Source organism: Bombyx mori, chromosome 26, assembly GCF_030269925.1.
Source record: "Bombyx mori chromosome 26, ASM3026992v2".
Taxonomy (NCBI): Eukaryota; Metazoa; Arthropoda; class Insecta; order Lepidoptera; family Bombycidae; genus Bombyx; species Bombyx mori.
The window spans coordinates 7428095-7444685 of NC_085132.1; the positions used below are offsets into that span (position 1 = coordinate 7428095).

Sequence of the window (16591 nt, forward strand, 5' to 3'; positions counted from 1 at the left end):
TCCAGTAACCACTTAACAGGTGGGCTGTGGGCTCCTCCACCCATTTAAGCAAAAAAAAAACTTATGATAAAAAAAAATATTCTTGAAATTGCACTCACGAAATGTGTGGCCGATATAAAATCTGACAAGCCAACACGACATATTTTGTCAATACCTAAGTAATATATGCAAAAATTCCTCCAATGGAAAATCGACGTGTATAGGGCGACGTCTGTAAAATACCTTTTCCTAGATTGAGACCGAATCCGCTTCAGAGCATTACAGGAGGTATTCCATGGTGGTGTCTACCATAGGCTCACAGCCCACCTCGTGCTAAGTGGTTACCGGAGCCCATAGATATCTACAACGTAAATGCCGCCACCCACATTGTGATATGATTTCTAAAGTCTCAGTATAGTTACAACGGCTGCCCCACCCTTCAAACCGAAACGCATTACTGAAAAAAAAATAGGCAGGGCGGTGGTACCTACCCGTGCGGACTCACAAGAGGTCCTACCACTAGTAATTATATAATGACATATTATGTTATAATTTTTTTTTTATCTGATGAACTGTTTTTAGTGGTGGCGCGCGTATTCCGTAGCAGCCGCGCGGAGCCCTATTTTCAATGTCCAATTTATAATTATAAATAATAGAGATAGAGTTCCGGGGGTACGGATTTCTGTATCGAAAATTTCCTCCTCTTTAACGAGCTTTTTTCTAAATTCCTCAAATATTATCACTGGTGGTAGGACCTCTTGCGAGTCCGCGCGGGTAGGTACCACCGCCCTGCCTATTTTGTTCAGTAATGCGTTTCGGTTTGAAGGGTGGGGCAGCCGTTGTGACTATACTTAGACCTTAGAACTATATCTCAAGGTGCGTGGCACATTTTACGTTGTAGATGTCTATGGGCTCCAGTAACCACTTAACACCAGGTGGGCTGTGAGCTCGTCCACCCATCTAAGCAAAAAAATAATTATTAATATTTTTCGAGCTATTAACGAAAAATTAAATTTCATTTTTTTTTATCGTATTTTTTTAATAACAATTGCAATTTTTTACCTGCTCCAAAATCCTACAAAAACATTTTTCTAGAGGTGTTTCCGAATGCAATGAGTTATCGTTCATATTCTTAGAATCTTTATCTCTATTTTTCACGTTTTTGGACTTGTTGACTAGACTAATATAAATATCTTCTATTAGGAAAATATTAACAGTCCAATTTATCAATAATTTAACTTTCAGACCGGTAGCGGGTGTGCTTATGAGCTACTCCCGGGGTTGTGCAGCCGTCCTCAGTCAAATGTCCGAAGCAGAAGCTACAGGAGGACAGTCGGTCGTGCCTCGGTCACCGACGGACTCTGCCAGCGATGGATATCATTCCGACAGTGACGACTCACATCAGCATCCGGATAGGTAATTAAACCCGATTACTTTACGACTTAGATTTTTTTAAATTTTTTTTATTGCTTAGACGGGTGAACGAGCTCACAACCCACTTGGTGTTAAGTGGTGGTTACTGGAGCCTATAGACGTCTACAGCGTAAATGCGCCACCCACCTTGAGATATAAGTTCTAAGGTCTCAAGTATAGTTACAACGGCTGCCCACTTTTCAACCCGAAACGCATTACTGCTTCACGGCAGAAATAGGTAGGGTGGTGGGACCTACCCGTGGGGACTCACAGGTGGTCCTACCACCAGTAAAAGTACTTCTCGATGTTTCTAGATCCTTTGAAATTTGTTTCTCCTATTCGACGATAGATGGCGTTACTCTTACCGGCGTAACAATATAAATGAACATTTCAGGAGCAAATTGGTTTCTGAGTATGCGTCAGTGTGGGCGCGGGCCGCAGCAGAGGCGCTCCCGGCATTGGCGGCGCTGGAGCCACTGCGACCGACGCCGCACTTGAAGTACAAGATCGTCTTCTCTGTTGTTGTTGTAAGCTCAATTTTATCTGTTTAGAATAAGGTTGATATTCACATTTGGAATCCGTGAACTCTTTTCACCCAAACTTCGCTTCCTACTTTTAGAGCTAATCACCGACGAAAAAGTTCTTAATCAATGACAAGTTATCAATTATATTAACGTGATTAAAATTACGCGTGTAAACAGTCAATTTCAATTTCTAAAACCTAAAACATTAACCAATTACGACATAAAAATTGAAATTAAAATGTCAAGGCAAATAAAATTGTTATTTGGTTTATTCTTTCCAAAACAATAAGCAAAAAGAACTATGATATTGCAATGATCATGGTATGATGATATGAAATAGTTTAATGTAATTATTGAGAGAGAACTTTACAGAGAAATCGTCGTGACCTAAGGGTATATTTCCCCTCATATATCTAGAGCGATTCGACTGTGTCGGTGTTCGAACACCACCGGCAGACATAATTTTTTGTAATGATTTCCATTATGAAGGAATTACATAGTTTAATAAAAATCAAATCCGTATAAATTATAATTTACCTAATCACTTCGCTACTACTGATAATACACAATACGCCCTGTATTGTGAATCTTGGAGGACAGGCACTATCATTCCGCCTATTTCTGCCTATGGGCCGTGAGCTCATTTACCCGTCTATATAATATAACAAACATATCCGTGGTTGTCTTGGTCTGCACTTAAGTCGACTAGTCTATCAGAAACTATCAAAACGTCATTTGTGCCGATAACACCGCAAGTAGAACAAACCTTAGTTTTTTTTATTTTTTTTATTGCTTAGATGGGTGGACGAGCTCACAGCCCACCTGATGTTAAGTGGTTACTGGAGCCCATAGACATCTACAACGTAAATGCGCCACCCACCTTGAGATATAAGTTGTAAGGTCTCAGTATAGTTACAACGGCTGCCCCACCCTTCAAACCGAAACGCATTACTGCTTCACGGCAGAAATAGGCAAGGGCGGTGGTACCTACCCGCGCGGACTCACAATAGGTCCTACCACCAGTAAAAAACTATACATTCCCCTTTATCAAAGATTTGTAGTGAATATAACCAAACATGTGCATTAATTGACGGCATCGACATTTTTAACGACACGTGCTCTGGTCTCAAAAACAAACTAGTATCCAAGTTCCTTTGTTTATAATTGATGAGAGAATGTTAAGTAGTTAACTCTTGTTTTCGTGTTATTTTCAATTATTATTTTTGTCGTACTGTTAACATTTAAATTTAGCCTATTTTTCCGCCGTTTGTAAAATTGCTGTAACATGTCATAGTGTGTTATAAGAGATTGCTGTACATGCCTGTAACTGGCTTACATACCAGTACTTAATTTTATAAATAAATAAATAATTATAGTGACAAAATAATTTCAATCCTCAGCTCTCTTTCCGAGCAGTAATAAGTCTTCGTGATCGTCGCTTGTCCGAAGTGAAGGCTCTACTCGGAGTGAACGAAGAGACTAAAGCCAACGAAGCCACGGTCTCGCGGCTTATTGTTGCAGCGACACGGATGCTACAGGAAACAGCTCACAGCTTCCCTCTCGGTGATGCCGAGAGAACGGTTGTGAATCAGGTCAGAAGAATAGATTTATTACTTACGCTTTCAGCTCTAACACTAGGAGCAGGCTTAGGGACCCCGGTAACCGTACTCGTCGAACTCGACAAAGAGGTCGACGTGCAACCTAACCCATGCATTAGCTCGCTGAGTTTCTCGCCGGATCTTCTAGGCGGGTCGCGATTCCGATCCGGTAGTTGATTCATTCGCGAAGCAATTGCTCTTGAGTTGTTAGGTCTCCTTCGGAAGCGCTCGGGCAGTTGTTAGCAAATCCCACCCCTCCTGGCTGAGCCTTTGCTCGCCCACCTGACCTGGTGAAACTGGAAAGGCCTTCAGGCCACCATTAATCTTTCAATCTATCTATACTGAGACCTTAGAACATATCTCAAGGTGGTTGGCGCATTTACGTTGTAGATGCCTATGGGCTCCAGTAACCACACCAGGTGGACTGTGAGCTGGTCCACCCATCTAAGCAATAAAAAAAAAGGTTTATTTAGTACACCCTGTATAAACTAAAAACGTATTTCGTGATATTGTAGGTGCTGAATACTCTCCGGGAGTACCCTTGCCTGGCCTCATGCGCGGCTCTACACGCGCTGGTCGCGGCCGCCACGCGCGCAGCTTGGACCATCAGCTTGCACTCACCACCACTTAGAATCGACACCGACTTCACTCCTGGTAAAATATTTTATTATTATTATGAACACTCTTTTATTAGCTAGGTTTGTTGAGGGTGATGGGAGAGATGTGCTCCGCACTAACCGCTTCACGTCCCCCCTTTGCCTTTTCATGAGTTCTGTCTCATGCGAGCTTTGGACGTTGGTTGTTGAGCAACAGGAGGTTTTAGTCAGTTCGACTCTGACATGCCCCGCCCTCCATCCCCAGTGAAGGGCGGAAGTCCGGTGATTTCCTCCTGACCAAAGATTTGTTTGTGGTAACGGATTTTTTTAACGTCATGTTTTTCAGCTACAAGTCGTTGGGTTAACTTGAAAATTTTCACTCGCATCAAGGGCCAATGAAACTGTAACAAATAGATAATCTTATAACTTCACTCCCGATAGCCTGACTAGTATCAACAGGATGAAAAACACGAAATTAATTGCTACTTAGGTGCGTTTTTCTAGATTTTGCAGAACATAATTTATTATTTTGCTATACGTGTATGTTATTATATCGAGGTAACAATTACCTATTATTTGTAGGGTAGGGTATTTATAAGTCATTCCTGGTTGATGAAACCGCCTTGCCTATTTGTGCCGTGAAGTAGTCGTGACTTTGAAAGATGGAACAGCCGAATAACTTATACTCAAGTCCGGTAATTTACTCTGGTCAGTTAACACCAGACGGGACAAGGATTTCGTATACAACGCAATAAATAAAAAAAGATAGGGGAATCAGTTCACGGTCTGATGCTAAGTGACATCCACCGGAGACTATAAAGGCTGAATTTTTTCACCCGCTTTGAGGCACGCAGTCGAACCTCAAGTGTAAGACCAGCTGTCACCCTTTTCCCGATCCTTTGGACCGAATGGTAAACAGTCGACGTTACCCTAAGCACGTCATTACGGATCCACCCGATTCATTAACGGTGCTTTTAGGTACCTCAAGCACCGGTCAGCGTCCTCTTCGATCTCGTCGCTTGCGACGTAGGGCTCGACGAGTAAATTAAACCATAGACACAGCCCACTGATTTTCTCGCCGGATCTTCTCAGTGGATCGCGTTTCCGATGCGGTGGTAGATTCTGCGAAGCACAGTTCTTGCTAGGGCCAGTGCTAGCAACACTCTCAGTTTGGGACGGTATGGACAAGTGATAAGACGAAATGACAATGAGGTTATTAAGAGAGTTTTAACTATGAATGTGGAAGGCTTTAGAGGAAGAAGTAGATCTAAGAAAAAATTAATGGATTGCGTGTAATATGATATGTGTAAGCGGGGAGGGAGCGAAGAAATGGTATATGATAGAGGAGTATGGAAGGAGAAAACATGTTGCGCCTACCCCAGGTGACTGGGAGAAGGGCAGGAGAATGTTGATGATGTCAGATCAAATGATAAAAAGAAATGGTATTGACTGTATTAAAATACTCAATGACACATGACAAAAAATGAAAATGACAAAAGACGTAATAAACACTTATTATGTTATAATTTTTCAATTTTCAGTGTTAATGAACCCAGAGAAGCATGTAAGGTTTTCGGCGGGAGAGCTAAAGGACAGACGCTCTGACCTCATCAAATCTTTCGTGTGGCCGGCGTTAATGGATGGCAATCGATGCGTGTTCAGAGCCGTTGTACTTACATAGTTTTACAATAAATTATCAAATTAAATATTTAGAATAAGGATTTAAATACAACACGATGTATATAATCTATCGATATTTAAATGAAGTTTGATATATGAATTAATTTGTTTACTCGATAAGTGTTCGCATTAAAAGGGTTTGTTATAACAACAATAATAGGTGCTATTGATGTTTGCCCGACACCTCGACTCCTAAAGATAATATGTCTTTAATCGTACCTATACATAGGCGATACTGCTGTACCAGTCTGTTGGACTTAGGATAAACCTCTACTAAGCCTGCTTTGCCTGGTGACGTTGATATAGTCTCTCAAGACCATCAGCTTAGGTAGAAAAACAAACAAAGCCGTTACTGCTGAATCAGTCTTAGTATAGCATAATATTTGCCCTGAGGAGCTAAGTAAAATTTGTCCAAGCAAAGTTGCACAGTTTATTCTGGATTTAGGCCTGGACAAAGATATATGTCTAAGGAAAGTTGCACAGTTTATTCTGGATTTAGGCTTGGATAAAAATACGTAAAACTCTGAAGAAGTCATAATTGATTCATGTGGGACATAAGACGTCTGGCGTCTACGGTATATTCCCATCATCATACGCGAGTAATATCAATACAGTGCAATCTTAATATAACGAACCTCAATATAACGACGTCCTCGATTTAACAAATTCTTCGTTATCCCCTCGAATTGTCCATAAGAGTCAATGTAAAATGTACATTTACATTGCGAAGATTTCTTGCGCACAACCCCTTTATAACCAATTTTCAACTATCGAAAAAATGTAAATACCTCTAATTAACGAATTTTGTTAACGCAAAGCCTTTAATGTTCCCACCAATATGACCCGTGTGAATCAGTCTCGACAGGTTTGAGAAAAATTGTCTAATTACTATCTAATTGTTTTTTAATAGAAAATACATACAGTAATTTGATAAAAATGTGGTATCGTTTATTAATAGAAGTTGTTCGCTATAACAAGATGAGTACGTAATGTTGAGGTGAATAAAACTAGTTTTTTTTTACCGCGTTATTATAACAAATAGTAGACAAGTAGTATAACAAACCTCAGTTTACCCAATTACTTAATATAACGATTATTTACTTACTTCCTTCCGATTTATTATATCGAGGTTGCACTGTAGTGACTATACTGTTTATACACTATACCTACTCGTTCTGTTTAAACATCGCTCGATTGAGATTAGGCAAAGGTAGATTATCGATGTTAACGCTAATAAAAATATTATGGCAAGAAAATAATGTATAGAGGTAGCTCTCATATAAACGTGAACTTATAACAAGAACCATATAACAGTTTAATTTCGAGACAAAGGTTTTCAGAAATCTTGCATACGTTTGTGGATACCGGAATGTGCCGTGCCATTTTTAACGATGCGGTAGTAGTAGTTTGTGGATGGACATAGACAAAATTCGATTAGGATTTTAATGATAACCAATAATTAAAAAAAAAGTGGGATAATAATTCAATTTCCTTTTATAGTACATTACACTAAACACAATATTGCAAATTAGCCGAGCACAACAATGGCGCAGAATTTTAGGTGCGTGAGAGCAGACGTAGACACTAACGCGCATGCGCACTTGTCAGTACCCAGGGAGGAAAAGTTACACTTTCTTCCCTGTACAGCGGGAGGAAAAGTTAGACTTTCTTTCCTGTACAGCGGGAGGAAAAGCGAACGTTCGGCGTAAGTAGGAGAAAATATATATTTTATCGTGTTTTTAATACCGATATCGGATTATAAATATTTTTGGTAATTCATCATTGTGAAGTTAAATTTTCGAATTCTTACTTCGTGGAATTAAATTTAAATAAAAATAAGTGAAAGTTAAAAGTAGGATATTTTGTGAAATATACTACATATTTGTAGCGGTGCACTTAGAGTGCTCAAAATTGAAATTGTCAATGTTTTTAAGCTATTCCTTCTAAGTTACGACGATCTAATGTCATTAAAATCGCCATAGAAGAACATAGTGCCGTCTCTAATTCATAATCTGTCATGTATATTTCATAATATTTTAATATGTTGCGCATTTTCATTTTGCATGAGTCATACATAACTTAGAACTTGTCTATTGTTCATACACCTTGATTAGGTAGTTAAATATTTAATAAATTATCAGTTATAATAACTATGGTATTTGTACAAAAATTTGCATGTTATGTTTTAATTATTTACTTATTTGTTGTATACATTTATTGGATTATTCTATTTGTTTCGAGTAAATGATATTGACATCAATGATTCTTGGTATTATTGCACCTGACTCACGGCTGATAATATACTGATAAGATAAATGAAATGGCAAATATAAAGTGGTCTATTTCGATAAGTCCTCAGTGTTTTGTGATAATTCGCGCAAAATGAGTCAATATTCCGGAGGGCCTCCGCCTTACTACCCACCCCCGCCTGCCCCTCACTGGCCTCACCCCCCTCCACACCCAGGGGCGCATCCTCCTCCACCGGGACCTTACGTTCCTCCTAATCCACACCACCCGTACCCTTACTACGTTCCCGGGACTGTTATGGTCCCAGTACCAGTGCCGATGCCACCAATGTCTGGAGCCCCGGATCAAGGTCAGCCAACGTACATAACCAATTACATTTACCACGGAGAATCTTCTAATGTGGATCAAGTTAGCGTAGTCGACCATCCTGGAGAGTACGATTGGGTCGCGACCACCGCCACTACCGCGTCCTCGCTCACTGGTCGCGCCGTTGTTGGTGGACATGAAGGCTGGGACGGAAGTCCCTTATGGGTCATCAGAGCTTGGCACATGGGGGACATGATACCTGGAAAACTGTCCGTGAGGCACAACGCGGCCTCAATTATGTACAACGGTAAAGAGATTCCCGTTCAAAATATTGAGGTTCTGTGCGCCAGACCGGAGGACCTGCGGTGGGTGTCAGCGTCTAACGGCAGCGTACCTCCTGGAGCAGTGCTCGGAGGAAGAACGGCGTCAGGAGAGACCTTGTATGTTGGCAGAGCAAGGTACCAGCTATCCGTGACCCCCGGTAAAGTGCACCCAAGTCACAAGACGTGTTACATCGGCTTTGGCGGCACAGAAGTTGCGCTGAAAATGTATGACGTTTTGTGCAGAGTCAGTTAAAGCTGTGCTCGACTTAAACAATGGACTAAATCTTAGTACGTATTGCCTTCGAATTAAGGATAATTTTTCCAAACAAATTTCCATAATTTTTCTTTGGAATTTTTACCTTTTTAATTTTATTTCACAAAAACTGTATCGTATTTTGAACAAAGGTATATATAAAATTTAAGAATTTTCTGGAATATATTAGATTAATGAGTTGGCTCTTTGTTCATTGAATTGAAAACAATCTAATCTGTAAATGATAAGTTATTGATAACTTATCAAATATTTTATCATATTTTTAAATAGTCCCCTTTTTCTATTGAGGTATTTGGAACAATTATTTGATATTAGTTAGTCTCTTTTTAGATAATAAAACAAACCAAATAAGTCTATGTATTTGAAGACGACCGGACTTTTTCACAGTTGCAAAATAAGCGTCTAAAAATCTATACTAATATTATAAAGAGGAAAGATTTGTTTGTTTGTTTGTTTCGAATAGGCTCCGAAACTACTGGACCGATTTGAAAAATTCTTTTTCCATTAGAAGCCGACATTGTCCCTGATGAACATAGGCTATTTTTTTTTTTTTTTTTTTTTTGGTTTCATGTGTGTTTTAATGTTTCCGAAGCGAAGCGAGGGCGGGTCGCTAGTGTACAATATCTTTAGATAATAAACTATTCACGATACTATTGTTATGTCACTTTATTTAAACAAATAAAAATGTATAGATAAAGAATTTGAATATAAGAATATAATAAATACTCTACAAAATTAAATACCTATTTGTTTTTTTTTTAAACATGAATTTACTGAACGAACTCATTGACGGTCTGATGTTAATTTTTTTACCGGAAATAATATCCATTACAACGCGATCTGCTCTTGCTAGGGCAAGATCTCTCAAGATCAGCTCCGTGATATCGCCTGCCAAATCGGTGAAACTGGAATTACTCCTCTTCCTACCTACCTTCCTTGGCTACCTTCTTTACCGGTGATTAGGTAGGGGAAAACACACACACACACGCAATGTCAAAGAACATTAAGTCGAAATCTCAACTGTTTGGTAAAACGGCTGTTACATCCTTGAAATCGGAATTCGGGCAGAAATGGACGCTGATATATACATTGCGGGCTTCACAATAAGTTTTTTTTAGGCTTAGATGGGTGAATGAGCTCACAGCCCACTTGATGTTAAGTGGGTACTGGAGCCCATAGACATCTACAACGTAAATGCGCCACCCACCTTGAGATATAAGTTCTAAGGTCTTAGTATAGTTACAACGGCTGCTCCACCCTTCAAACCGAAACGCATTACTGCTTCACGGCAGAAATAGGCAGAATGGTGGTACCTACCCGTGCGGACTCACAAGAGGTCCTACCACCAGCAATTACGCAAATTATGCGGGTTTGATTTTTATAACACGATGTTATTCCTTCCCCATGGAAGTCAATCGTGAACGTTTGTTAAGTACGTATTTCATTAGAAAAATATGTACCCGCCTGCGGGATTCGAACACCGTTGCGTTGCTACATACGAATGCACCGGACGTCTTATCCTTTAGGCCACGACGACGACGGCGTTTCGGTTTGAAGGGTGGGGCAGCCGTTGTAACTATACTGAGACCTTAGAACTATATCTCAAGGTGTGTGGCGCATTTGCGTTGTGGATGTCTATGGGCTCCAGTAACCACTTAACACCAGGTGGGCTGTGAGCTCGTCCACACATTTAAGCAATAAAAAATAAATAAAAAAAAACATTCGGTCAAATTTGAAATTAATAACACAATAACAAGCCAAACTTTCCAAAAGGTCGAAATGTTCATAACAAACATTAAATTTAATTCACGCGTCAATTAAAATTAAACCATAGTGATGTTGAAATAAGTGACCTAAGTGTTATCAGCAGAGCATAGAAATTTAGACTCAACTGTATTGCTTTAAGAGCTAATGCAGAAAATGCATTTATCATCAGGTGTGTGGACTTACTAATAGAATCGTTTAACCTCATCAAAGGGTGCAGAGTTTAAGATGTGTCGCATGTGATGGCGATATTATGAAAAAACACAAAGTTAGCACAACCTAAAGGGGAAGTGACTGAAAATCAGTGTTGTATCCACTTCGGAAGGCATCAGGTAAGTTACCTTCTTTTGCCTTTCTATTTGCTTAGACGGGTGAATGAGCTCATGGTCTACCTGATGTTTAGTGGTTACCGGACCCCATAGACATGAACAACCTAAATGCCGCCAAGTCGTCGTGGCCTAAAGGATAAGACGTCCAGTGCATTCGTATCGAGCGATGCACTGGTGTTCGAATCTCACTGGCGGGTACCAATTTTTCTAATGAAATACGTACTCAACAAATGTTCACGATTGACTTCCACGGTGAAGGAATAACATCGTGCAATAAAAATCAAACCCGCAAAATTATAATTTGCGTAATTACTGGTGGTAGGACCTCTTGTGAGTCCACACGGGTAGGTACCACCGCCCCGCCTATTTCTGCCGTGAAGCAGTAATGCGTTTCGGTTTGAAGGGTGGGGCAGCCGTTGTGACAATACTGAGACCTTAGAACTATATCTCAAGGTGTGTGGCGCATTTACGTTGTAGATGTTTATGGGCTCCAGTAACCACTTAACACCAGGTGGGCTGTGAGCTCGTCCACACATCTAAGCAATAAAAAAAAAAAAAAAAAACAATTTGAGACATGAGTTCTTTGTCTCAGTTTTTAGAGTACCACATCTGCCCCACCCTTTAAACCGAAACGCTTTACTGCTTCTTGGTAAAAATAGGTAAGGTGGTGGTATTTACCTGTGCGATAGACCCAACCAAAAATAAAATTTATCAAACTTTTTGAAAACATTTCTACTGCATGTGTATAATTTGGTTATAGTGTTTGTTAATGATAATGTAAATCATCCAAGTGGCTTAATCGCTTTCGTGAATAATTTTTTTAAGTACAAAAAAAAAAAAATTTGTTGTTGCTTATCATCACGCTCGAGACAGTGGTGCCAAGAATTCAAGTAGTTTTAATCACATCTATGATTCTCGAAAACCGAAGAAAATACTATTAGCATTATTAAAGTAATGCGTTCATTTTGCAATCCATACCCAAAATATATATAGTTTTGATCAACGTTAGCAAATAAATAAATAAAAAGTCTTTTCGTTTGTTCGCTTAATCTATTTATTAATACGAGAAGCAAAAACTTTGTACCCGTTTGTATGAAAATTGCGCGGACGAAGGAGTTTGAAATTTCACACACTTATAGAGAATATAGAGAAGGAGTTCAGAAGGTTAGTATTTTTTATTTACTAAGCATAAAAATAAATTAACATATATAATAACAAAAAAAACATTACACATACTACCATGAATTTGACACACACATACACGCATATAAACTCTTTTGTTTATTGTTAAAGTCTGTGTTATGTAAGCCTTGGCGAAATCTGTGATCAAAGAAATAATCATAGTCTTTGACAATATAACCTTAATAATGTTCAAAATTATAATATAACTAGCGACCCGCCCTCGCTTCGCTTCGGAAACTTAAATTTATTATTGATTTCTTCACTATTTAATGGATGTTATTATACATATAAGCCTTCCTCTTTAATCACTCTATCTATTAAAAAAACCGCGTCAAAATCCGTTGCGTAGTTTTAAAGATTTAAGCATACATAGGGATATAGGGACAGAGAAAGCGACTTTGTTTTATACTATGTAGTCAAGTTTGTGCCAAATTGATATTAGATTACTATTGTTTGTCTTTAATATTATTTTTCTATAGGTTATCTATAGTGTAAGCTAATGCTTTGACATCTTTGACGGTCTTTGACAATAGAATCTTAATAATGTTCAAAATTATAATATAATTTAATTTAATTATGGTCGAATTTCGACTAATCGGGGAACCCTAGTTGTTTTAAATCTACGTCATCAAAACGTCCGTACTAGGGGCATTCAATTTCAATAACTCAGACTAAGTCCTGAACAAACGTCTCGTGAAACTTATACACTTCGTGACCAGACTACGACAATTACGAGCGGGTTACGTACAAAACAACGAAGCGTGTCAAGGTGAGACAATGCGAATGACTGTTTCGGCATGTGTTTCATTAAAATAAGCTGAACAAAATTTTGTTACGCATTAACAACTCAAATATATTTTTTCGTGTTTATCGCTTATCGGATTCTATACAATCAAATAATGTGTATTGATGCTAAGGCTCAGAGAACTTGGACGAATCAGTCAGTAAAGATAAATAGTTAAGTGTATATAGAGAGGTCGATATTTTTTACTTAGGTTCACACTGGCACATTAGAATTATTTTAATATATGAAAAATGTAAATGACAGTCAGCGATTGAAATGACGATATTGCGAATGGATTTTTTAGGAAATAGAACACAGAACATACAGGTTCCGTTCTGCCATTCCACATGTATTTATGAGAGACAGAGCTAATAAGAACTATCTTATATGGGAGACAAGCAAAGTACAATTAAAAAACTCACCAAAATATCATTAGTATGACAAAATAAGTAAACAATTGTTCTTAAACGTTGTGAAGTGAGTTGAAATATTTAACATAATAATATTTGGCGCTATCTTTGAAATCACATCACTTGCTACGGTGGCGCCACCTTAATTGTTCGCTTTTTGACGCCATTTTATATATGTTTGTCAGAGATGGTCACTAGTTTGGTAGTTAAACGAAACGCAGCACGACTCCCAAAAGATGACAGCACGATTGCGGTATCCTCGGAACTTGGCTAACTTCGTGCTACGACGAAGCCTAGGCGATGGAGGCGCGTAGACGCCATTGCACACTTACCAACCAGCCTTCTTGAAGAACGGTGCCTCCGTCCTAAGAACTCTCATTCGTTTGCTAACGTCAAGAGAAGATTTCTAAATTGTTCTAAGGCAACAAACGTAATTGGTGTACTCAATATTTCTCTTAGCTCGATCACCCTGTTCGCTACGATGTCTGTCGATGGTGTTAATAATCGTAGCTTCTCCGACATGTTCATTAATGTTATATGTTCTCCACGTAGTCTTATCGCAACGTTTTCTCTGCCCACTAATACCTCTTAATACCGAACGTAATATAATAACCGCAGCCTATAACTTAAGCATCAACGTACGAGCGAAATTGGGGTACAGTGTGATCGTGTTACGAGTTTTAGTAAGTTTTAAGTGCCTATGTTAAATTCAAACGATCTTTACTTGACGTAAACGAAATAAATATATAGAATAGAAGAATATATAAGAATATAGAAAAGAAATAGTAGAAGATAAGAATACCATTTTTTACTAGTGATAAGACCTCATGTGAGTCCGCACGGGTAGGTACCACCGCCCTGCCTATTTTTGCCGTGAAGCAGTAATGCGTTTCGGTTTGAAGGGTTGAGCAGCCGTTGTTACTATACTTGATGTTTAGAGCAATTCTAAACATGAAGTTTGTATAACTATTTTTTTAATTTTGATACAGAATAATAATTTTGACAGCACAGTCATTGTAAGTCAATCAACAATTCAGGTCGTACGTGCACGTGTTGTAACTACATTAAAATAAAATAAAAATAACCTTCTCTCTGAATATATCGAATTATTGAAGCGACCAGCACAAATTACAGTCCATGCTCTACACACTTGAGACCTTAGAATTTATATCTCAAGGGGCTGGGCCCATTTACGTTGTAGATGTCTATGGGCTCCAGTAAATACTTAACACCAGGTGGGCTGTGGTGAGCTCGTCCAACCATCTAAGGAATAAAAAAAATTAAAAAATATATAGAAAAGAAATAGAAATACGTGCATTGCTGGTTACGTTGAATTATAATTATCGCGGTGACAATAGAGTTGGGACTTATAAAAATATTCTCGAAGCTTGCATTGTTTTGAGTGGCAGTGAAATCTATAAACTTCGTACAGTTTAAGAAACCAACTTCTGTCAGGGCCTGTGGTTCATCAATCATAACTCCCACTTTTAGTACAGGAGGTTGTCCTCATTGGCCCTAATTTAGACTTTTAGAATGCCAAATGTCTGTGAAATTGGTATAATTAGTTATAGTTGTGGTGTTGTGACCCTCGTCCGCGCGGGTAGGACCACCTTGCTTATTTTTGCCGTGAAGCACTAATGTGTTCATTTTGAGGGGTGATACAGCCATCAGACGGTATAATCGCTAAACATGGCGTAGGTTAATCATTGCACCTATAACTATATCCGCCAACAGTGCGACCACACACAAAACTAATTAATAAAGAGCATGGAGTTCATTTATCTTACGCCCGCGCGATTCTGTTCAGAACGGTCTGTTTAGTACGTACTAATTATAAAACAAAAACCTTATAAGCTGTAGCGATCAAGTGACTTTACTTGCAGATTTTAATTTGGTAACTCAAACATTCTGACTCAGACCGGGAATGTGAACAGTTATTATAGCGGTAGCTTTATAAAATCTAAAAACTTTATAAAATCGTCCTAACGATGTATTTTTTTTTTTTTTTTTTTTTTTTATTGCCTTTGTAGGCAGACGGGGATACGGCCCACCTGATGGTGAGTGATTACCGTCGCCCATGGACTTCAGCAATGCCAGGGGCAGAGCCAAGCCGCTGCCTACCGCTTAATACTCTCCACAAGCCTCGTTTGAAGAAGGACATGTCATAGCGCTCGGGAAACACCGTGGAGGGGAGCTCATTCCATAGCCGGATGGTACGTGGCAAAAAAGATCTCTGGAAACGCACTGTGGATGATCGCAGTGGCTCCAGGTAGTATGGATGAACTCTACTCCGGTGGCGGGCGGTGCGATGGTAAAAACGAGATGCTGGTATCATCTCGAACAATTCCTCAGAGCACTCCCCATGGAACATACGGTACAAAATACAGAGGGAACCGAAGTCCCTCCGCAGACCCAGAGGCTCCAAACGATCCGAGAGAATGGGATTATCGACAATCCGAACGGCCCTCCTCTGTATGGAGTCAAATGGAAGAAGCTGGTATTTGGGAGCCCCAGCCCAGAGATGGGAGCAGTACTCCATGCGAGGCCGGACTTGTGCTTTATAAAGCAAAAGTCTTTGTCCAGGCGTGAAGTACCGCTTCGCTCTGTTGAGGACTCCCAGCATTTTGGACGCCAACTTGGCTTTGCCTTCCAAATGACTCCGAAACTGGACATCGCTCGAAATGTCGACCCCAAGTATCCCGATACTCTCGGAAGGTTGCAGGGATACTCCTTGGAATTGCGGCGCCATGACAAAGGGGTCCTTCTTCGCAGTGAACGCGCAAACTTGTGTCTTTATCGGGTTGAATTGAACCAAGTTCAATTCACCCCATTCGGAGACTCGCCCCAGAGAGTTCTCCACTTCAGACACAAGTTTTGATCGTCTCTCTTGCACCACGCTCCGAGAGAGACTCTGATGGCCGATGTATCGCGCATCCCCCGTGCTGTCATCCACATAGCAATGCATGCCATCAATAGACAGCATGTCATTGATATACAGGATGAAAAGCGTGGGGGAGAGCACCGAACCTTGTGGAACGCCAGCGTTAATGGTCATGGTATCAGAACAGTCACCGTCTACAACGACCGTGATGCTCCGCCCATCCAAAAAGCTAGCGATCCACTTGCAGAGACCCTCGGGGATTCCGTAAGATGGTAACTTCGATAGAAGTGCCCTATGCCAG

General features: G+C 39.7%; 2 protein-coding genes across 2 annotated transcripts in view; both read left to right on the top strand.

The window, feature by feature from the left end:
• Positions 1-8050, top strand: part of LOC101745646 (uncharacterized) — a 42406-nt gene extending 34356 nt beyond the window's left edge. The window contains exons 6-10 of the mRNA XM_004922068.5: positions 1225-1395; positions 1787-1919; positions 3317-3508; positions 4030-4168; positions 5652-8050. Of these exons, the coding sequence (XP_004922125.1) occupies positions 1225-1395; positions 1787-1919; positions 3317-3508; positions 4030-4168; positions 5652-5791 (775 nt within the window). The 3' untranslated portion in view covers positions 5792-8050. The remainder of the gene's footprint in view (positions 1-1224; positions 1396-1786; positions 1920-3316; positions 3509-4029; positions 4169-5651) is intronic.
• Positions 6363-9283, top strand: LOC101739569 (cell death-inducing p53-target protein 1). Its single transcript, XM_062676341.1, has one exon. It carries the CDS (start codon positions 8173-8175, stop codon positions 8917-8919), a length of 747 nt encoding a protein of 248 aa, XP_062532325.1. The 5' UTR covers positions 6363-8172; the 3' UTR covers positions 8920-9283.
• The last annotated feature ends 7308 nt before the right edge of the window (positions 9284-16591 follow it).

Coding starts and splice junctions, on each gene's coding strand:
- LOC101739569 (XM_062676341.1), top strand. CDS start 8,173: ATGAGTCAATATTCCGGAGGGCCTCCGCCTTACTACCCACCCCCGCCT.